Source organism: Podarcis erhardii, assembly GCF_964252035.2.
Source record: "Podarcis erhardii genome assembly, chromosome: 5".
NCBI classification, from domain to species: Eukaryota; Metazoa; Chordata; class Lepidosauria; order Squamata; family Lacertidae; genus Podarcis; species Podarcis erhardii.
Window position 1 is genome coordinate 24082456 of NC_138509.1, and position 23458 is coordinate 24105913.

Consider the following 23458-nt stretch of genomic DNA (forward strand, 5'->3'; position numbering starts at 1 on the left):
GCCTCAGGATATGGTAAGGCAAAGGGCACCATTGCAATAGCAAGGCAATAAAGCTGACGAAATGTATTTCTCTACTGTACTGCCACAATTGCTGAAATGGATCTACATTGTATATTGTTGTGAAAATAGCAGGCCTGTCTCTTTAAGGCAATTTGTATGTCAAGAGACGCAATAGCCTATGACAGTTCTTCTATGCACTTTGAGCAAATAGCAGGCCCTATGTAACCACGAACCTATCACGGTTCACGGTAATAATGGATATGTCATAAAGCAACACCTCTTGAATCTTTAACAGAGAGTTGCTGGTTAACCAGGAGCTCACCAGATGAAGAAAGTACAGAGTACATTCAGGCTAAAGTTGAAATCTTTCCATGGCCACCATTCTTTCTCCTGTAGTTTCTTCAGCTGGTGAGCTACAGGTTAGCAAGTACGACATGGTCCAAGATTGTAAACCTATTGGAGGATTAATTTACAATTAAGTGATACATTTATTTATTTTTTGTTAAACTAGTAATGGTTGAAGGGAGAGAAGCATGGATCACACATTTAAATCTCTCCCATTGAAATGTATGCTCCAGTAACTTCTAGGTTAGATTACTGCAAAGCATTATATGTGGGGCTGCCTTTGAAGACCGTTCTGAAACTGTGAAATTCAGTGTCTAGGTTGTTCTGTGGGGCAAGATGGTCTGAGCACATAACAACAATCCCTGCCTGACTGTCCTGGATTCTAATTAGTTTCTGGGCCCACTTCAAAGGCCTTGTTTTGTGACTCACAGCCCAGTACCTCAAGGACTACCTCTCCTGACATAAACCAACCTGGACCCTGTATTGTTCACCTGAGGCCCTTCTCTGTCTGCCCCCTCTGAGGGAGGTTCAGAGGGTGACTTGCTGCTTATGGAATGCTCTTTCCACGGAGGCCAGCCTAGTATCACCACTTTCTTTTTTGAGGGGCCAGACAAAAACATTCATATTCATCCAGGCCTTGGGAATTCCATTTTCTGCTTACATTTTAGTGGGTAGATTTGAGTTGGTTTCATTTTTAAAAAATAAATGCTACATGCATGTTTAGGGACGCGGGTTGCACTGTGGGTTAAACCACAGAGCTTAGGACTTGCCGATCAGAAGGTCAGCAGTTAGAATCCCCGTGATGGGGTGAGCTCCCATTGCTCGGTCCCTGCTCCTGCCAACCTAGCAGTTCGAAAGCACGTCAAAGTGCAAGTAGATAAATAGGTACCACTCCGGCGGGAAGGTAATGATGGCCACATGACCCAGAAGCTGTACAATAAAGCGAGATGAGTGCCACAACCCTAGAGTCGTCCGTGACTGGACCTAATGGTCAGGTGTCCCTTTACCTTTTCCATGCATGTTTAGTTGTTTTTTCCTCATTTTTTTCCTTGTTCTGAATGTTCATTTTTGTAGGTCATTTTGAGTTTCTTTTTTGGGGAGGAAAGCAACAGATAATAAATTATTGTCTATGCTGCTGAAAAATGCTTGATGCTGGTGGAATTGCACCCTGTGGTGTCTGGTTTTTAGCCAATTGAATAACATGTTAACAGTTTCAGCTGTGATCTGCCAAAATTGGGCACATTAAAGTCCATTTTATTTTATTTTATTTTATTTATATACTGCCCTATATCCGCAGGTCTCACAGAATAAAATCAGAAAATAAAACCACAAAATACATAATCAAAAAACAAACAAACATTGGTTTCAATAGGACTTAACTCGTAAGCATAGGCTTAAATCTGTCACATGGAAGAGGGACCAAGCTAGGTTGTTTTTTTCTTGTTCTGGAAGGTCGAACTTGAACCAATGGCTTCAAGTTCAAGAAAGGAGATTCCAACTAAACATCAGGAAACACTTTCTGACAGTTAAAGCTGTTTGACAATGGAACAGTCTTCCTTGGGAAGTGCAGGACTCTCCTTTATTGGAGGTTTTTAAGCAGAGGTTGGATGGCTGCCTGTCATGGATGCTTTAGCTGAGATTTCTGCATTGCATGGGCTTGGACTAGGTGACCCTTGGGGTCCCTTACAATTCAGCGATTCTATGATTCTAAGTCAGTTGACTGAGGGAAGAATTGAGGGCAGGAGCTGTCCTGCCCTCTTGGCCCGCATGTTCTCACCAGCTGCGCTCCTGAATCTGATTGGTGTGGGGTGCCCTGGCCTTTGGCTAGCACAATAAACTTATTGAATTGAAATTGGTGTGGGGAGAGTGCTTCTGAGATGGGACAAATCTATATCAAGGGCAAGGCAGCCCAAACCACCACAGATCTCAGCAAAGAGGTGCTGCTCTTCTAGGCAATCTTTTACCACATCCTTGTTGTTTGGAGGACCCCAGGGTCACAAAGGCAATGGCTATATCTGCTTTAGAAGCCACAAAACTGAAGCATCAGCTGGTTGAGCAGGAATCGGAGGGCAGAAAAGATAAGCACGGCATATTTAATAATGGACAGTTTTATTTTGGTCTGAAGATTTATAATGCCATTTCAAAGTCTTTTAGTTTAAATCGTGTGTTTTCAGGTGTACTTGACATTTTGCGGTGCATTGATGATATCACTTTTCTTTTTACTAAAGTCCCAAGGCTAATTCACAAAAAGGAGAAAACCACCACCCAAAACTTTTCTTTTTTACAAAATTATATTGACCTCTGATAGTAGTTTTAAGGCAGGGATGGGGAACTGGGGAAGGTGTAGTTGTTCATCTCCCATAATCCCTGATCATTGGCCATGAACTCAGGTTCATCGTGACTGATGCAATAAGAGTGCTCTGCATAGGCAAATACATGGTGACTAAACAAAAATACTTAGTCCATTTCTTGGCTAGCGTACATAAGAAAACTTAATCCAGTTTTGTTCAGAACCATGGTCCGGTGCCATTTTTGAGAGTGCGAGAAACTGTAGCATCCACAAAAGTAGTCTTACAGAGATGAGAGGCAGTGTGGTTTGGTGGCTCAAGTGCCCATAATCTAGATGTGGAGGAATGCAGATTTTGATCCCATGAGTTTCACCATACAACCTTGGTCCTATGTATCTTGGTCTCTGAGGCACAGGGTTGTTGTGAGGTAAAAATGCTCGGCTACTTGTGGATCAGCTCCTGAAACAAAAGGGCGGGATGCTAAATTGGCATGCAAGTATGCAAACCGGCTTTAAAGAGTGCACGGAATTGAGTGGGTGTCTGGCAGCAAAATTCACTCTGCTCAAGAGGTAGCTTTGTGTTATTGAGGAGGATTGAAAAAGAGGCTGACATCAAATAGTGCTTGAATGCCATTTTCCCTGCTCTCTTTTGCATAAGGAGATGAATGGCAGTGTGGACACTTTTTCCCTCGTTCAGAAATGGATTCTGGGGTTGTTTAATTTAATTGCCATTTCTACTGCTTTCAAGAGGGCGCAGTGGCACTTCTAAGCTGCAATGCAACCACTCTGTGGCTTTGGCTGGGTACTAGAGAGGACAGGAAATGTGTATGCTTTTGTTTTGGGCACTGGAGATTTCTCATTCTATGCTGTGAAATGCTTGCATTTTAAATGGCTGCTGGATTTTGTCCAGAATGCATTTCAAATTGAATTTGGAGGTGCTTGAGGGAAGTAGAACTAGTTTTGATGAAACTAGAACCATTTCCTCTCCCCCTCCCCCCACATAGGTGGTCTTGCACATACTTATGTGGGGCCCACAGAACACATTAATGTGGGTGGTTTGACTGCTTGGTGGCTTCCACCTGCTTCTCACTAAGCTGATTGTCCTGCGAGGACTGTTCAAGAAACCCCTCTTACAATGGGAGACATTTGCTAAGTCCTGGGACTAGAGTTGTCACCAAACTTTATTTCGGATGTAAGTCAGTGCTCCCATGTTCACTCCTCAGCATCTCCAAGTAGCCTGGGAGTGTCCCAAGTCTGAAATCCTGGCAAACTGCTGCCAGTAGTGGTCTGAGAGCCAGTGTGGTGTAGTGGTTAAGAGCAGTGGACTCATAATCTGGTGAACCGGGTTCGATTCCCTGCTCCTCCACATGCAGCTGCTGGTTGACCTTGGGCTAGTCACACTTCTCTGAAGTCTCTCAGCCTCACTCACCTCACAGAGTGTTTGTTGTGGGGGAAAGGAGATTGTTAGCCGCTTTGAGACTCCTTAGGGTAGTGATAAAGCGGGATATCAAATCCAGACTCTTCTTCCTCTTCTTCTTCTAAGGCAGATTCCTACAGGATGTTCCTACCTAAAGCACATCTTCAAGGTGAGTTCAGAGGGGCCTTTCAGGAAAGAACACCTGAGGAGCATTGAGATGCTTAACAATGTTTTGATGACTAAGATTAGAATCAAACACCAACCCTTTTTGAAAAAGGAATACAGTGGTACATCGGGTTAAGAACTTAATTTGTTCTGGAGGTCCGTTCTTAACCTGAAACTGTTCTTAACCTGAAGCACCACTTTAGCTAATGGGGCCTCCCACTGCTGCCGGGCGATTTCTGTTTTCATCCTGAAGCAAAGTTCTTAACCCGAGTCACTATTTCTGGGTTAGCGGAGTCTGTAACCTGAAGCGTCTGTAACCCGAGGTACTACTGCACTTCTATTGAAACTGCATCTATTATGTCTCAGCTTGTTTCCCACAGAACTGCCTGATCATTCCTGATTATTATAAATTGGCATATACCAGTATACAGATGCTTGATATATCATGATATTGAAAAAGTATTGCCCAGCCCTAGCACTAAACTAAATCATCAGAGGGTGAGCTGTTGTGCTAATCATAGTGGCAATTTGCTCAGCTGTTTGCCCTGTTGGACTTCAAAGATGAGGCATGAATCCCAACCTCATCAGACAAGATTCACTGAAAACCCTACCTACAAGCAGTGGGAGAGTCCTCTAATGATATGCATGTGAATCCATCCCATAGAGCAAGCTGTTTGTTCTCTCTTCCTCCCCTCCCCCTCCAATTGCAAGAGCCCTAAGAAACTGTGTTAGAGGTTTGTGCCCAATCCCAGCTCACTTGTCATCCTGTAACTTTCTCACAAGTTTTTCCTCTGCCAGCAAGCAGGCCCTGGTCACGAGCAGAGGCTGGGTGATCTGTGGATCATTATTGTGGCTTTCACTGTGCAATTAACAAGATAAGTGAGTCCCTGGCAGGGGGTGGTGCCACGGACCCCCTGGGTGTGTTATGTGGGCCCCCAGGGGTCTCTGGACCCCTAATTGGGAACCACTGTCTTAAAGGGTCTGCACTCTCTCCTTTGATATTTGTAGCTTCTTGATGGGTCTGTTTGTGCCCTATGTGAGGGTGAAAAGGTGAAAGCAAGATTTGGGCAACTTGGCAAACTGGCTGCTAGGAGGAGGTCTGGCAACTTGGGTGGTCCTTGGGACTTACTCCCTTCTAGGCAGCCTTCTGGGGGTCAAGTACCAGTGATGGGCGGGGCCAAAAGCAAAAGTGGGTGGAACAACAAATGTTAATCGACTCACACACTTGTCTCTATCTTCTGTCTAGGTGAACAAGAAAAAATACTGGAATTCCTAGCCAGTAAAAACCACTCAAAGAAAGGGAAAAACAGTGCCAGTGTGGGGTGCAGCTTGGACAGACTCCCTGGAAGGCCACATTTGGCTCCTGAGGCTGAGGTCCTCCCATGCTTTATGGGCATATATATAAGCTCTCTGAACTCACATAGTTCAGACCAGTATCTGGGTCATTGTCAAAGATATGAAAAGTGCCCTTCTTTTAGCCAGTGTCTGGATCATGGCTTGAGGAGACAACACCCTCAAGAAAAGAGGGCACCTTTCAATCAGATCTCTACCAATTAAAAATTTGTCCCCATCACTCAAATTTTGCTCTTGCTATTTACTCTACTTAAAGCTTTCATTGATTAATATCAAAGTGATTAAGGCACGCAGCCTCCCTCCTCTCCACAATGTTGAACTGACACCATAATTAAAGATTTATTATATCTGGATTCCACCCTTTCTCCAAAGAACTTGGTTGAGCATACATGATCCCATTTGTCCCCACCGTGACCCTGTCAGGTAGGTAAGAATGAGGAGAAATGGCTGCCTCGAGTGAGTGACATAACCGATCAGAGGTTTCAACTGGAGCCTCCCTCATCCAAATTTACAATAATCTGTACCTCTACAATATCATGTTCCACAGAAGGGCTGGGGAACACCTGGCCTTCCAGATGCTGCTGGAATACATCTCCTATTATCCCTGACTATTGTCTGTGTTAACTAGAACTGATGGGAGTTAAAGTCCCAAAACATCAGGAGGGCTGCAGGTTCTTCACTAGGGCTTCCCAAACTTGGGTCTCCAGCTGTTTTTGGACTACAACTCCCATCATCTCTAGTTAGCAGGACCAGTGGTCAGGGATGATGGGAATTGTAGTCCAAAAACAGCTGGAAACCCAAGTTTGGGAAACCCTCCCCTTCACCCTTGATGTATGGTTATAGGTTGCAGAAACATGACATTCATCCTAGGTCACACGTCTTAAAACCTGGGATAGTGAGTGTATTTAAGAAGCAGGGTGACAATTAAACAGGCTGGATTTTCCTGGGGAAAGAAATTCAGGAAACTAAGCCCCCTACCCCATACTTTTTGAAGTGAGGCATGCCATGTAAGTTGGGCTAATGTTTTCCATTATCAAGCCTTCATTGCATCTATTATTGAAAGCAATGGTGTGTGTGCTGAACTTGATGAAGAGCAACCTTACACAGAAGGAAACAAAAATCCCTTGGGGAATATTCTTTTGCATTCCCCTGATGGCTGCCTGCCATTTATGTTAATGTGTGCAATAGAATTACAATACAATCCTCATAAAAATAGGTTCTGCAGGATCTCCTTTGTTGTGAAATCCTGAAAGGAGCTGGGCATTGGTTTGCAAACGGGTTTCCCCCAGGAAACTGAGGCTCCTTGGATACTTACTAGAGATTCCCCAATATGAACTGCATGGTGTGACAGGCAGGCTTTCCTGACTGACCTCCCAATGTCTGTCTTTCCCTTACCATGAACAGCTGGGATTGTACCTCATTGGCAGAGCAGACCCTTTCCATGCTAAAGGTTCAATCCTTGGCATCTCCAGGTAGCAGAGACTCCTGTCTGAAACCCCTCAGAGCGATGGCCAGCCAGTAAGCTAAATGGATCAGCGGTGTGACTTGGGGCAAAAATAGCTCTGCATGAGCAGGAAGTATTATTACTTAATGACTTGAGTGCCTCTGAGCCTTGACTCGGTTGGTTAGAGCATAGTGCTGCTGATGCCAAGGTTGCAGGTTCGATCCCCGTAAGGGACAGCTGCATAGCCCTGCATTGCAGAGGGTTGGGCCAGATGATCCTCAGGGTCCCTTCCAACTCTATGATTCTACCCTATTTATTTTATTAGTTCCATTGCATTTATATCCATATGTCCCCCAAAGAACTGAAGGTGGCGTACATGGTTCTCCGTTTTATGCTCACAACAACCCTGTGAGGTAGGCTAGGCTTGAGAGGTCATGACTGTCCCAAAGTCACCCCTGAGCTTTGTGACTGAGTGGGGATTTGAACCCTGGTCTCCCTGGTCCTGGAGCAACACTCCAACTGCTACCCTATGCTGGCTTGCATATGCCGAGTGACAGAAACGCTTCAAGTTTCGGCCTTGGTTTGTGGGGAATGACAGGACTCAAAGGTCTCACAATCCCTCTGTGGCCTAGAATGTGCCCCAATGGACACATTCTCTCTAATGGACAGGGCTCTGCAAGGCAGAGTCTAAGGCAGAGATGGATAACCTTTTATGACTTGAGGGCCAAGCTTTGCAGCTGGGGGTGGGAATGCATGCCAGCGATGGCTGTGGCCACTCAACACTCTCACATGCACACACACATAAAAGGCATACAGCTGTCCCCACCAGCAGACCTGTCTAGGATTGGCCCTTTAAGGACTGCATCGATAAAAAAGGGGTGGAGCCTGGGAGGGGTGACCTGGAAGCAGACTCAAAAGGTCTCAGTTCCCCTCTAGGCTTTGTTGGAACAAGTTTTTCTATGATGTGGTGCCTTGCCCCATGGGCTCCTTCATGAGGCTAGAGTTGGCCAGTGCCAAGCAGGGCCGGCCCACCCATAAGACAAGGTTAGGCAGCAGGACCCACAGTGACCTCTTGGCAAATCTCCTCCTAACCTTGTTCCCAAAACAGATATTTATTCCCGCCTTATTCCTGATGTAGATCTTCACTCACCTGTTCTTTTCTGACCCGGGCTTTGGGAACGCCATTTTGTGGCTTGCCTCAGGTGCCAAAATGTCTTGGCCCAGCCCTGGTGCCCGGTGAACCTCTTTGGGGAAGTTGTCCCATAAATAAGGAGTCACTGCCTAGAAGGTCCTTCCTCCTGTGGCCACCAGCTGCATCTCAGCTTTGTGGGGCACTTAACCGGCCATCTTTCTCCCGGGGATGTTCGTTATTCAGAACCCAAGGAAGAAACTCTATAGCACTTCAGTAATAAATAGCCAGCCATAAAGGAGCAGGGGAAGATAATGGAGATACAGATACACAAGCAGCAGCAGCAGCAACACTTAAAGATTAAGCGTTCCTATTGAATATACCTTTATTCTTTTGAAAACCTTGCACCTCACTCTTCTCCTCTTCTCTTTCTCCTATGCTCCATGGCAAGAAGCATTACATTATATGAACACAATGGCTATTGTAAAGCAGCAGAGGAGACGGCATATATATTTTATGATTTATCTGACTTTGTGCATTAGTATGGATAAAAAACCCGACCACTTCAGAATGCTACCCATGGCCTTCTCCCATGTCTTCGGAGAGCCATGAAGCTGAGCTGTACCTTGTTTAAAATACGCTGCTCTGTAGTCTCTGTGGGAGATCAGGAGCCAGCCGGCTGGGTTTACCAGCCTCCTCACCAAATGCTTCATGCCGTCAGTAGTTACAAAAGCAGGAATAAATGGCAGCCAGCACCTCAACTTTTAGGTATTTGGAAATGCCTCAGTAATTCATATTAAAAGGGGACGGCCTGTTTTCCAGTAATGCACAGTACAATGGAAGGGTTAGGGCCGAGTGTGCACTATACATTTACAGCACCGCCCCCCCTGAGAATCATGGGAACTGTGGTTTGTTAAAGGTGCTAGGAATCATAGTTCTGTGAGGGGTAAGCTACAGGTACTGGGATACCCTGGGGAGGGAAGAGCTATGAAAATATGGTGCATAATCCAGAGGGAATTTGTACAATACAGTGGTACCTCAGGTTAAGAACTTAATTCGTTCTGGAGGTCCGTTCTTAACCTGAAACTGTTCTTAACCTGAGGTACCACTTTAGCTAATGGGGCCTCCTGCTGCTGCCACACGATTTCTTTTCTCATCGTGAAGGTTCTTAACCCGAGGTAATATTTCTGGGTTAGTGGAGTCTGTAACCTGAAGTCTATGTAACCTGAAGTGTATGTAACCCGGTGGGTAGGTTTATTTTTAGAAAAGTCTTATGGAAGCTGCAACAAAATGTTGCAGTGTGGAGCAGTCTTGCTTAGGATTCCAGCCACTCCACTCTGCTGCATTCCATTCACCCCCCTTCCCTTGGTTTTCCACACGGCCCTTCGACAGTCAGCACTCTGCGCCTACTGAGCACGCTCAGTTCCTAACGTGCCATTTTGGCTATACAAATAATGGCGCTCACAGCCTGAACATCAGAAATGGAGGGAATTCAAAATAGGAAACTTGCAATTTGAAACATGAAAAGAGCTCTCTTTTTTCACTGAGACTCACCAATGTACAGCATGTGCTCCTGAAAATAGGTAAATCTCCAGGCTGTTCCTGTTTTGCAGGAGGCATTCTTGTGCATAATGGAAATTTATCATCGTGCAATTGAAGTACAGTGGTACCTCGGGTTAAGTACTTAATTTCTTCCAGAGGTCTGTTCTTAACTTGAAACTGTTCTTAACCTGAAGCACCATTTCTGTTCTCATCCTGAAGCAAAGTTCTTAACCTGAGGTACTATTTCTGGGTTAGCGGAGTCTGTAACCTGAAGCGTATGTAACCCGAGGTACCACTGTAGATGGAAGCAGTTTGTCATCCTAGTGCAATAAATTCACTTTAAAAACCACAGGGAGTTTTTTGCAGTTAGGAAACTGATAGGGAAATGCCCTGAAAAGTGCCGGGTATGGGATGGCCGAATGATTAATGGGGAGACATACAAACACCCCACAAACACATCATGATGAATGCTCATTGGCATATATAGCCACCCTGTTAGAGTGTTGGACTAGAACTGATAGAGCTCAGTGAGGTTTACTCCCAGGTAAATTGGTACAGCATTGCAGCCTATAGCACGTATGGATCTTGTCCTCTTGGCAAGGGTGGAGAAAACAAGAACAGTTTATGTGTATCTACTGCTGTATATGCATAAAAAAATATTTAAAAATCTACGGTCTGATTTAACTTTAAAAGAGAATGATTGACAAAGAGAGAAAAAGGCTATTTCAAAGGACTCCTATCCTCCTAACCTGGAGCTTAATGGCAAAGTTTTTTTGAGGGTGTGATATTAAATCCAGCTAAGAATAGGTTCCACTTCTCTTGTTCTGAAACTTAATACAACAATAATTTTGCAGCAATTATGCCTTTACTTCCTGCTGATTGCAAAAAAGGTATCTAAACGTTGTAAACACAATAATTTTGATTTTAATTGCTAGAGACTTAGAAGGATACTGTACACTGAAGACTGAACAGCTAATAAGTAAAGATGCTTGATGCATATTACATAGGGAATAAGGGAGAGAAGGTAGTAACAGTCATTACTATCTCCTTTGACAGCACTTAAAGACAGCGCTTGAGGCACTGCTTAATAAGACAAAGTAGAATATCTATTTTTATGAGCCAGATTCTACGATGAGGAGTCGGGAAGCTTTATCCAGTTCTATAATCTCCTTATCAGAATAACTCTTCAGTAGAGTTATAGAGGTGCCACCCTGCAGCCCGTAGTTTCTAATTAGAGCTAAGCCTGGTTCACACAAGGCTGCAATATCAAGTTATTACTTGTTTATGTGAAAGAGCTCCTGCAGATCTAGCAACTCAGATAAAACTTTCATTTAAGCGTACACGTCAACAAAAATACCCCACCTTGGGCATGGGTGGGCGCCAGTGTGGCTACATGTGCAACGGTACCCACAGTTTCAGTATGGGAAATAGGGAGAATGGCAAAACATGTGAGTGTTAGCTTAACCCTTTGTCAGGAGCCAGAGTAAGGAGTAGGTCAGTAATAAAACACCCGGAACTAATCTATACTGGTCAGTACAAGTTAAAGGGCCCCTGGACAGTTAAGTCCAGTCAAAGGCAACCTTGAGATGAGGCTCTCACCTCACTTTCAGGCCAAGGGAACCGGCGTATGTCCACAGGCAGCTTTCCGGGCCATGTGGCCAGCAGGACTAAACCGCTTCTGGCGCAACGGGACACTGTGATGGAAACCAGAGTGCATGGAACTGCCGTTTACCTTCCCGCCACAGCGGTACCTATTTATCTACTTGCACTGGTGTGCTTTCGAACTGCTTGGTTGGTAGAAGCTAGGACAGAGCAACGGGAGCTCACCCCATCGCACAGATTTGAACCACCAACCTTCCAATCAGCAAGCCCAAGAGGCTCAGTGGTTTACACTACAGCTCCACCTGCAACGTTGTAAATGCATTATAAACATGTGACACCAGAGGGCGGTGTAGAGCAATGTAAAACGCCAATGTAAAATTGTATTGAGAGCTATATAACTTTTTAAAATAGCATTTTTACAGTCTTTATATATCCAGCCCCAGTGTCAGTCAATTTAACTCTTTATTGCACCTTCCCAGTAGGTCTTGCCCCAATGAGGCAGTCATGAAGACTGAAGGCCCCCGCCTTCCCACCGCTCTCTAAGGCTCCTCCCCCAGACTCTGTTGTCTTCTCTTGTCTCTCTTTGTTTGACCCTCTTCATTTCTCTGTGTGTTCTAGGAGACCAGGGCGGGGGGAGCTGGTTGCAGCAGGAGGGGGAGACTCCATGGACTCTTAGCAGCCTCCATTATTCCTTGTCATTGGAACACTTGGCTCTTGCTGCTCAATGTGCAAAGTGTTGTGCCCAGTTTGGAAATGAGGTGCCCATCTGCACCACAGATTTATGGCAAAATGCTTATGCATGTCTACTGGAAATAAATCCCCTTGAGATCACTAAGGTTATTCCTAGTTAATTGTGTTTAAGTGGATTAACAGTATTCTTTTCTTCCCATGAAATTCTGAGAGCTGTAATTCTAGAGAGGGCCACAGATGCTTAACATAATTCCCACCCTCTCGTCAAATATAATGTCCCGCATAGCAGGGGCAGGGTGGGGTGTTCTGATCTGAAAATAAATACAGTGGTACCTCGGGTTAAGTACTTAATTCGTTCCAGAGGTCCGTTCTTAACCTGAAACTGTTCTTAACCTGAAGCACCACTTTAGCTAATGGGGCCTCCTGCTGCTGCCACGCCGCCGGAGCATGATTTCTGTTCTTATCCTGAAGCAAAGTTCTTAACCTGAAGCACTATTTCTGGGTTAGCGGAGTGTGTAACCTGAAGCGTATGTAACCTGAAGTGTATGTAACCTGAGGTACCACTGTATAAGGTTGTAGTGTAAATCTGTCAAATTTTTAAGAATTGGTGCAACAGAGCAGCACCTCTACAGTTGTAAAATTGTCTTGAACTGCTGCTAGGTTATTATATATATATTTATATATATATATATATATAACTGGCTCAGGTGGTAAGTGACATCACTGATTGACTTTCACATCTTCACGGGTTAAAGCGCTTCGGCTCACTCTTTCAGGATATTCAGGAATTGTAATGGCTGTGAATTTTGCAGACGACCCTTCTTGTACAGTAGCAAAGCCCATTCGATACAGGTGGAACTTCTCATTTCACGTTTATTCTGAAAATGGAAATCCGGGAACCGGTATCTCATGAGAGGCAAGCGCTCACATTTCTGCAGCAGTTTTGCGGGAAGGGGAACGATGTTAAAATGGTGCCTGGTACTCAAAGGTCAAAACTGCAAAAACAAAGAGAGAGAGGGAGGCTGATGCATGAATGTTGCCATTCCATGGTGTTCAGTTTATAAGGCATTCCATTTACTGTATATGCTCATTCAAATGGCTCCCTCATGTAATAACACATGAGAGTGCCTTCTCTCCTACCTGGTGAAGATTGGATGCTGTGGGCAGTTGTCTGTTCTTACTATGCAAAAGTCATGTGGATTAGTTTAGCTTGGAGAATATGTTCATAGCCATGGGACCATGTGAGTGTCTTTATTTATTATGAATAGAGGACAGCTGTATTCAGTGCTGTCTGGACCTTGTTGGGGCTAGGTGGAAGTAAGCCAGGACCAAGGAAACACGTGCCTCCCTGAGGAGCCATGCCATAGACAGCCCTTCATAGGACCAGGTAGAATCCTATTTGAGACTCAGCTACATTAGTAAAAAACAACCAACCAACCAACCAACCAACCAACCCAAAACACACACATTTTAAATGCGTTATAGCACTGTGACACCAGATGGCGCTGTTGAGTTATGTCTTTTGGCAAGGAGATTTCCCATTATGAGGTTTACGATGCGTTTTCCTGAAACATTTTTTGGATGTGTCTAGATCCAGCCTTGGTTCGTTCTGGCACCTGACCCCTTCACTGAGCTTGTAGCTGCAATATCACCCTCTGACCATCCATGATGTTAGTGTTCGGAGTACAGCAGAGGGCAGCTAAGCAGTTCCCCCACAGGAATTTGCTTTAAGATGAATCTCAGACCGTTTGTCCAACTAGCACAGTGTTCTCTACACTGGCTGATGGCTGCTTCCAGGGAGGAGACTCTCCTAGCCATACTAGGAGATGCCAGGGGTTGAACAGATGTTCTAGCATCTCCCAGAGAAAGTAGGATGTGGTACTAAGCACTTAATCTTGTGTACGTGTTTAAAAAGCCAAAGTACCATCCTAAATAATATAGGGCTTTCCCCACAGTATACAGAGATCATGCTTGGCTCCTTGGTCCTCTCTCTGTGGTTGCATACTGATTTGATGCAAATGTAAATTAGGATTAATTTTTAGTTGCTCCATTTGTCAGAATAAGGAAAGTTTGTATTGATCTTTGTTCTAGGGCCCAATTACGTGGATTAAGTGTTTTTATTACATGAAATACTGAGCATGGTATCTATTTAATGGGCTGGCATTGATTCGTAGGAAATTGCATGTGTAAAATCAAAGCCTGTAAGTAAGGATGGTTAGAAAGTGATTTTAAACTATTTTTAAAACTAGCACACACACACACACGTCTTCAAGAACTATCTCTGTAGCTATAAAAGCTATTGGCATAAATTTGATACTTTTATTATGTTCATTCCTTATGTTCTCTCCTTTTCCACATCTAAATCGACATAATTCTCCTTACCTCTAATCATCCTCCATCTATGGAGCGCTCTCTCTCTCTCTCTCTCTCTCTCTCTCTCACACACACACACACATACACACACACACACACACACACACACACACACACACAACTTAGAAAACCTTTTATGCACTTCTGTTTTTTGTAAGGCAGGGGTGGGGAACTTGCGGTGCTCCAGGTGTTGCTGAAATACAAATCCCAACAGCCCTAGCAGACATGTCCAGTGACCAGAGATAATGGGAGTTCTGGGAAAGGAATCTAGGTGTGTTGGGGAAATCTGCTATTATTTAGTAGTGAGGATAAGGCTCCCTATGTAATATCCTTAGAGCAGAGTATCTCAAACTTGGGTCTCCAGCTGTTTTTGGACTACAGTTCCCATCATCCCTGAACACTGGTCTTGCTAGCTAGGGATGATGGGAGTTTTCCATCCAGTTTTGTTTTGAAAGAGAATATTTGATTGGGAGGGGGAGCACAAATCATTTTGGCTAGGCTAGCAACTCCTATCCCATTCTGTGTAACATCTAAAGATGTTCAGTGTGTGATGTGACATCATTGTTCTGCAAGCTATCCTGATTGGATGCTAGCTGCAAAGATGGGGAAAAGCATAACATGATGGCTTGATGCCACATACTAAGTATGCCTATGCTAGCCTTCCTCATACTGGTACCCTCCAAATGTTGTTGGACCCCCATCTCCCATCAGCCCAGCCAACACGGTCAAGGGTCAAGTCCAATGGGAGCTGTAGTCCAAATCTTCTGAAAGGCACCAGGCTAGGGGACATCACCCCAGGTACGATGGGAGGAGAAGGGAAAGAGCAAGCCACAGGACTGATGTTTTGGGCTTCAGCATTCAGTTTTAGCCTAGTTTTATATATTTGTGCACACTTATTTAATAGGCGCATTTCATTGTCACTCTGACATATAGTCACAGTGACAGTGAAATGTGCCTGAATCGTAAGTATGCATGTTGAGGGCACAAAGACCAATCAGCAGTCAAGGTCAGTTGGCCAATTTGGAAGACCAGAAATGCTTCTGTTAAGTAGACAGTGGTCACTTTCTCTGAGAGGTGCGAGCAGGGCTGCTGAAGGGCTTGCAACCACTGGGGAGGGGAGAACAGCAGGGAGGGTTTGACCTTCTCAGAGTTTCCGTGCCCTCCTTTTTTAAATCTTAATTTTTTTAAAAAAGGGGGAGGAAGGGTATGAGTATAGCAGTTAAGCCCCATTTATTTCAGTAGCTGACTTTGCTCTCTCCCATTGCGAAACAAGTGGGTTCAAAACACTTAACTTTGACTGAATTGTGCCCTAAGGTTCTAGCCCCTTTGAGGCACAAAGCTGTAGGAGACAATGAGGAGGCAGTTTTACATCCAATTGTTCAGTAAGAAGTAAACATGCTCTTGGGTAATAGTCCCATATCTTACGTGGCAGCAAACCTGGCTTTACAATGAAATATGCCCGTGACTGGGAGTGGCTGCCTGTCCAGGATCTTTAAATATCTGTATACCAGTGGGGTCCAAACTTTTTTCAAAGAGGGCCACATTTGATGAAGTGAAGGGCCGTGAGGGCCGACTAAAGTTGCTGAGCTTTTTTAAGGGTTGAAGTTGTTGAGCCTTTTTAGGATTGACATTATTGAGATTTTTAGGATTTTACCTGAGGAAATAAACTGCCACAGGGGGCTGGGTTAAACAGACTGGCAGGCCAGATTAGGCTCCCGAAACAGACTTTGGACATGCCTGCTGTATACTATACAGTGGTACCTCGGGTTACATACGCTTCAGGTTACATACGCCACTAACCCAGAAATAGTGCTTCAGGTTAAGAACTTTGCTTCAGGATGAGAACAGAAATCGTGCTCCAGCGGCGCGGCAGCAGCAGGAGGCCCCATTAACTAAAGTGGTGCTTCAGGTTAAGAACAGTTTCAGGTTAAGAACGGACCTCCAGAACGAATTAAGTACTTAACCAAAGGTACCACTGTATGTATTTTCCACATCGTATTATTAGACATTCGCCTTAAGAACAGTGAGGGGAAAGGCTCTGGGAAGAGTGGCAGGTACAAACTTTGGAACGTTGCACCAAAGTCCACTTTATATATAAAAGGAATGGTTGAATGATTGAAGCAGCCCCAAATATATTAAATGACTTCTGTTTGGGATCTCTTGCTATTTTGCTTCAATGTACAGTGCCCCACCTGGCTAGAGGCCTGCCTGTCACATTTGTGATGCCAGCAAGCTACAAGCTTCAGTGCTCCATCACCAATCTTTGCACTTTCAAAATTGACTGCTAGTCTTGTCTCTGGGTACCCAAAGGCTGACACTGCAGCTCTCCGTTGCTCAGGCTAACCTGAGGCTTCAGGCTCAGAGCCACTTAAGTACCGTACTTGGCATCCTGATTCTCCACTCATTTTTCCTGGCAGTGGTTTTAATTTTGTCTCTCCAGCTCCTGAATGAATTTGTTTTCTCTTGGATCCTTGTGGCGTATTGAAAGGCTTCTCACGTTTGGGTGCCTGCAATCACAGATGCGTTTGTTTTAAAGGGATGAATCAGTCTTCTGAGCCTAAGCATGTCCAATTTAGGCACAAGATTTCATTGAAGGCTTTTATTTTCATTATACATTTTTTTAAAAAAACCTACCCTACAACAACAGCAGCACACAAGCAACCTTTCACGCACCACTTTCTCCCAGCACGGGAGTTAAATATTTCTTTTCCATTAAAAGCAACACATATTTAGGATCTAAAATCAGAAAGCAAAAAAAGGGGGGGGTATAGCAGAAGAGTTTGAGCTGGATTCTGAATTTAACAGCCCCATATTTTCTTGTATGTATGTGTACACACACACACACACACTATCTATCTATCTATCTATCTATCTATCTATCTTTCTTTCTTTCTTTCTATCTATCTATCTAAACAAGGGCTGCAGTCAAGTGGCAAGGTACTGACCTGAATGAAACTGTCAAAATAGGGAGCCCAGAATAATATGAATTCAAATACATAGAGTTTGTGATAATCATTAGCACTACTATCATATGAGTGATGAAGACACAACATCTGGTCCTCCTATTAAGCAAAGAGCCCAGATGTTGAATGGATGGATAACTTCGACAGAAGGCTTTTCTACTCCTTTGCTTCCTTTTTAAACTTTTCGGCAGCCCTTTCACCCTCGCGAAAGGTGGGTGGGAGTAAATAGGATCTCCCGGGTCATCATCTTCTGAGAAAGGCACCTCGGTTCCATAATCCTAGATGGCAGCGCCCCCTTTCGCTTGCCCCTCCTCCCTCTTTCCCCCTTCCAACCCTCCATGGGAAGAGAGTTAAGATGTATATCTGCGATCCCTCCGGGTCCCTCTTCGGTGTCCACTCATCCCTCGGAGTTCTTACAAACAAGCCCGAGGTCCAGCGCAAAGAACCTGAGCTGCTCGCCTGCGCACGAGCCGCTCTCCCGGAGGGTCGCTGCTTGTCGTCTCAGGATGCTGGGAAGCCTTCCATCCTCCCCTCCTCTCCCCACTTTTCCCACCTGCGACCCCGGGGTCACGCTTCCTGGCTATTTCTCGAGAGTTGCGCTCAGGCTTCTCCTCTTCAACATGTTCAAAAAAATATCCCCCTCCCCGTGCGCAAAACTGGCACCACTCTGCGCCTTCCTGTGGAGATGGGCTTCCCTCCCCGTTCTGAGAAAGCAGATTTCCACACATCTTTTCCCCATATCCCCTTAAGAGAGAGAGAGAGAGAGAGAGAGAGAGAGAGAAGCATTTGCAAATCCTTGATCCAAACTCAACTCTCCTTTCTCGGTTGCTTCCTCCTGCTGCTGCGTGCGTGGTTGCTGCTCCTGCTGCACACACACACACACGCGCGCACACTTCGCCGCCCCCCCATAGGAGCTGCTTCTCCATCTCTTCTCTGTTGCCTTTTCGCCCAGACTATATTCAGTAGTGAGGCTCTGCAATCACGTGGGTCCTCGGTTTGATGCGGGGGGGGGGGGGGAGATCGAGTTAGAGGAGGGGGGGTGCCTCCGCAGTTTGCTGTTTGCTGGGGCCCGGAGACGCGCGCGCGCGCACACACACGCACACGGAGACACACACACACTCTCTCTCTGTCTCTCTCTCTCTCACACACGCACGCGCACACACACTCACCCACGGAGTGCTCAAGAGCTATTGCTGAAGTCTAAGGCTGGCTGCTTGCTCTACTGCTGCTGTCGCTTGTCGCCTCCTACCAAGCTGGGATCTATCTCTCGACATACATTTTTAAAAACCTCAACCTCGTTCCTCCTTCTTTCTTTTTTGCTGTGGCTCCATCGTTGCTGGTGGCTTTTTGGGGGTTGTGCTTTTTTCCCCCTTTGGGTTTTTTTTTTCCGCCTTGCGCTTTCCGACTTTCAAACCTCAAGCTTGGAAATTACTTAGGTTTTGGGGAGGTTGGGATTTTTTTTATTCCGCCCCCCCCCCAAAAATCTGGGCATCTTTCCTCTCTCTTTCCTTGCTCTCCACCTCCTTCCCTCTCCCCATCTCGGTGGCTTTTCGCCCCCAATCCGGGCTGATGTGCTGTACGAGGGGTCTGAAATGGAAGTACTGATGCTTTGGTTTTTCCCTTGGATATTTCAATGCGTTACGGTGCGAGCGGACTCCATCATCCACATTGGTAAGGGATATAGCTGGTGTGTGTGTGTGTGTGTGTGTGTGTGTGTGTGTCCCTGTCCGCGCGTCGTGTGTATATGTGTGTGTAGATATATATGCAGGCTGCAGGGTAAGAGTGGCACATAAGCAATTACCATAAGAGTGAAAGGAGGATCGGGTCTCATTAAGGCGCAATAATAATTCTGATTCAGGAGGGAAGATGGAGAAAGCGAGTTGAACTCTAGCGACGGAAAGAGAGAGGATGGCGAGAGCTCTCGCTCGCTCGCTCTCCCTTCCACGCCACCGCAAATAAAAGCCCTCTGAATGCACCTCACTGCAAAGTTAGGGGCGAAATAAGACTGTCCATGGTGAAAGCTGAATTCTCTCTCTAAATCTCCGGAGGCGGAGGTTTGCGCTTGCAGTTGCTTTCCTTTCTGTGGCTTTGGACCTGTTTGCGCCTATATTACTCTCCACTTCCGAGGAGGAAGAGGAAAAGGAGGAGGTGGTCGCACACACCACCAACCCCCACCTGAAAAGCTCCCCATAGGGAAAACTTTGGAGAGGGACTTTCCTTTTTCCCGGGCAGGTGTGGTTCTCCCAAGCCCGGACTGTGGGAGGCACACAACTGCCACTTTCAAGTTAGCTGGTGTGTTTTTGCCGGGGGTGGGGGAGAGATTGCAGGTGCCAAAGGAACGTAGTGTGGGTGCTCTGTCTGTCTGTCATTGGACTGGATGAGATTTCATTGGTGGATTACTGAGCACCGTGGTTGGGGGTGGGGTGCGGTGGGGGTCTCAAAGGTTGGATCGGGAGAAGAGGAAGCCGGAAAGGGAGACGGGAGATCCGGGGTTCCCTAAAAGGAACTTTGAAGGAGAACGGTGGCTCGTGCCAAAAAAAGGGGGGGGGGGACGGGACTTGCCACTGGCAGACTTTCTTCCTTGAAATTAAATAAAAGCAACTGCCAGACTCTGCAGGGATCAGCAGGAAGAAGGAAATGAGTGTGTGTATGAGAGAGAGAGAGAGAGAGAGAGAGAGAGAGAGAGAGAGAGAGAGAAGGGAGCTGGGGAGCTTTTGATTCCCAGGGGTCCTGGTGAAGGGAGGCACGGGAAAGCTCCCTAGTGAGAGGCAATGCGATGGAAAAGGCTGGAGAAAAACCCAAGCAAGAGGCTCCAACAGATGATGACATCTTTTTTAAAAGTTCGTAGAGATTTTTTTATTTTTTTTAATCAAATCAGAGGAAAGGTCTCCTCCTCGAAGGCGGGGAGAGGAGAGAAAAAGGAGAAGAGAGGGTGGGGGAGGAGAAGGAAAGGCATGTGGTCAGGCTGGAGGGAGAAAGAGGGCTGGGAAATGCTTTCGGGTCCGCTCGGTGGTGGCTGATGGCAAACTCGTCCTTCTCTACTACCCCGCGTGCTCCTCTCCCGGTGCCTTAAGCAGGAGGCTGGCGAGAGCAGGCCAAACAGCATTGCGGATCCCTTAAAAAAGATCGATTGGGGAGGGGAGGAGGGAGTCTGCTGTGCTACAGCTAGGTTTGGAAAGACTTTAGAGTTCTCCCCCATCACCCCAACCCCGAAGAGAAAGCGGCTAAACTTCAGCTGCGTGAAGGAACCGGCTCAGGATGGGCGACTCTTGACGTCGGATTTCAGAGGGGCGCACAAAGCTAGGCACCTGCAGATAAAGTACCCCCCAAATCACCCTGTACCTGTGGATGAAGGATTCTGTTCTAGTCAGATCTCAGCCCTGCCCCCTTAGTCTCTCAGCCACCTGCCTCTCGCTCAAGTGGCGGGCGGGAAGAGGAGGCTGCGAGCAAGGATGATGGCTTCTCCAGGTTGAAGAGCGAAGCTGAACTTCGCTTTGGAATTTTGCGCACGGTGTGAGCATCTGGTTGGCATTTAAAGGCGCAGGAGAGACGTGAATAATAAGTTAGAGAGGCGGAACGTGGAGGTGGGTGGCGTGTGAGGATGAGCAGAATAATATGCTTAGGCTATTTGTTTTTCAAAAAAACAAAATACATAACAGAGTAAAAAAACACCCCACCACTATATATTTACCTCTCTCCTCTCTCTTCACGCTCAAAGCAGGGGTATATTATGTAAGGCTTATCGCCAGATGTTTTCCTGCTAGCTGCATAACCAAGGCTCTGAAATTAAAAGCTTTCAGGTTACTGAACACAAAGCTCAGATCTCCGTTAATATGGGGCGATGCGCAGGAAGGAAGTGACGGGCAGCCCTAAGAACAGAAGGGGGGCACCCATTCCAGAGGCTGACGCGTAGGTGTTGTGTTGTCCTACCTTTTTGCGGATAAAACTTTTAGGAAGCCTTTCCTCTGCCTCCCCCACCCCGCGTGTCTACATCTATATAAATCAACACAGGCTAAAATCCCAAGAGCTGGGTGGAACCCCAAGCTCACGCTGCTTATAAATTGGACTGTACAGTCTGCAGGCTCCCGAGCTCGCCCACTGGCTGAAGCTGAGCAGGTCTGGGTCTGGTCAGCGCCCGGTTGGGCAGTCCCCTGGGCACCGCAGCCATGCAGCCTTGGCTCTCGAAAAAGCAGAACATAATATATTTGCAAGCAAACGAACAAGAAATGTGGTTGCCCTCTGCCACAGGGCTTTATAACCGGGAAAAATCTCATTGATCCCCACAACCCCTGAGCAAGGGAAGAGGAGAAGGTTCCCATCGCAGGCGCTCCTCTCTGCCTTGGGAATAAGGACTCTTTAGCTGCCCGTGGTGTCACAGAGGACTTGCCCTTGGTGAATATAAGGCACAAGGGAGCGGGAAGCTCTCCTGCGAAGCCGTGGCCTGGCCCGCAGAAACACTTCCAGGAAGGCCTCGGGCATGTCCTCTGCCCCACACACCCCTCCTTCAAGGCAAGTCCAGGACAGCAGCTAGGATGGTCCGGCCTTGTCATTTTTATTGAGTGGAGCTCAGCTGAGCAAACTTCCAGAGCTCAGTTCCGCGAGTTCCTCTTTAGCTCTCCTGTTGTAACAGCAGGGCTACGAGCGAGCGGCTTCCTCCCCTTTCAATGCATGCTAGTTCAGGGTGAACACAAAAACCTGCTTTTTATCGTTGCAGGCCAGTGGTCCACCTAAGCCAGTGTTGTCCACACGGACGGGCAGCAACTCTCCTGATCTTCAGGCAGCCGACTCCCGCAGCTCTGCCTGGAGAGGCCGGGGATTGAACCGGGCACCTTCTGCGCGCAAAACTGATGCTCCTGACCCTTCCCCACCCCGCATCTGTAGCTGTGTGAATCTGGGACAGGCTTGCGCACTTGTTGCAGGAGAAAAAAAGGCCAGTTCGGGGTGTGTGGCTCCGTCAAGAAGCAGTCAGTGGGCACGACCCCTTTTGAGTAGGCTTAAATCCCCCCGCGGTTCAGGAGGTTTGGAAGTATATGTGCATGGAAAGTTGAGGGACGAGCGTGGATAAAGTAGCCTTCGGAGTAGAAAGCCTTTCTGGGTTCACCTTCACGCCACTGGCACGGCCTTTCCTTCCCATATGCTGGTAATGGGGATGATGGTTTATTTGTCCTCCACCCCCAACAGGTGCCATATTTGAAGGCAACTCGGCCAAGGACGACGAGATCTTCAAGCAGGCGGTGGCGGACTTGAGCCTCAACGATGACATCTTGCAGAGCGAGAAAATCACGTACACGATCAAACTCATAGAAGCCAACAACCCCTTCCACGCCGTCCAGGAAGGTAAGGGCGACCTCGAAGGAGAGAAGAGGGGCTCGCGACGCGTTGGCCTCCAATGCGCCCCTGGAACTTCGAGAGGGCGCGAGAGATCCACTCAGGCTGGGTTGCTCTCTCCCTAGAGGCGCTATAGACGGCGGGGGCAGCAGGAGGAGATCTGGGCAGTTGTCGATCTCTTGCCCCGCCTTGCCTTTAGCTGTTGCTATGCCCGGAGAGCTTTTGCCTTTCTCGCCGATCTCTCCTTTTGCGCGCGGGATTCATGGAGGGCGCTTTGCCTAGCCAAGCCTGCGGTTCCCACGCGCCGGCCCCCCTTCTCTCTCTGTCTCTGGGAGGGGCTTCGACCCCCACCCGGGGTTAGGAGGGGGGAAGGGAGCAGGCAGCTGCCTGGCAGGGCCTGTGGCACAAAGCGGACGTTGTTTGCCCGCCGAGGTTGTGTGTGCGTGCGTGCGGTTTCTTTGCTGCGCGGCCTGGCTGAAAACTTTCCTTTCGGCCAAAGGTTGGCGCTGTTTGCCAAGGAAAAAAGCAAGCGGGGAGCGAATGAAAGCTGCAGGAGGTGTTCTGGGCGCCTTGGAGAGGCGAGCATCCTCTGGCCTTGCTTGAAGCGCTGGCTGGAGGAGTTGGTCGCTGGTTTGGAAGCCCTGAAACAAAGTGAAAGGATACATCAGTGCAGCGCTGTCGGGCGCAGACGCGCTAGCTGCCTAAAGAAATCCGAGGCTCTCTGTGTGCGGCTGTGTGGTTGTGAGTGTGTGTATACACACAGGCGTATTGGAAAGGCCTGCAAGCCAGATCCTTGGAAACCTATAATCCTGGTGGGTTT

General features: G+C 46.9%; 1 protein-coding gene across 6 annotated transcripts in view; it reads left to right on the forward strand.

The window, feature by feature from the left end:
• Positions 1-18429: 18429 nt before the first annotated feature.
• GRID1 (glutamate ionotropic receptor delta type subunit 1) overlaps positions 18430-23458 on the forward strand; it is a 737412-nt gene continuing 732383 nt past the window's right edge. For all 6 annotated transcript variants that reach the window (XM_081861132.1, XM_081861134.1, XM_081861135.1 and 3 more), the window contains exons 1-2: positions 18430-18981; positions 22492-22647. In XM_081861132.1, coding sequence (XP_081717258.1) covers positions 18903-18981; positions 22492-22647 — 235 coding nt within the window. In that variant the 5' untranslated portion in view covers positions 18430-18902. The remainder of the gene's footprint in view (positions 18982-22491; positions 22648-23458) is intronic.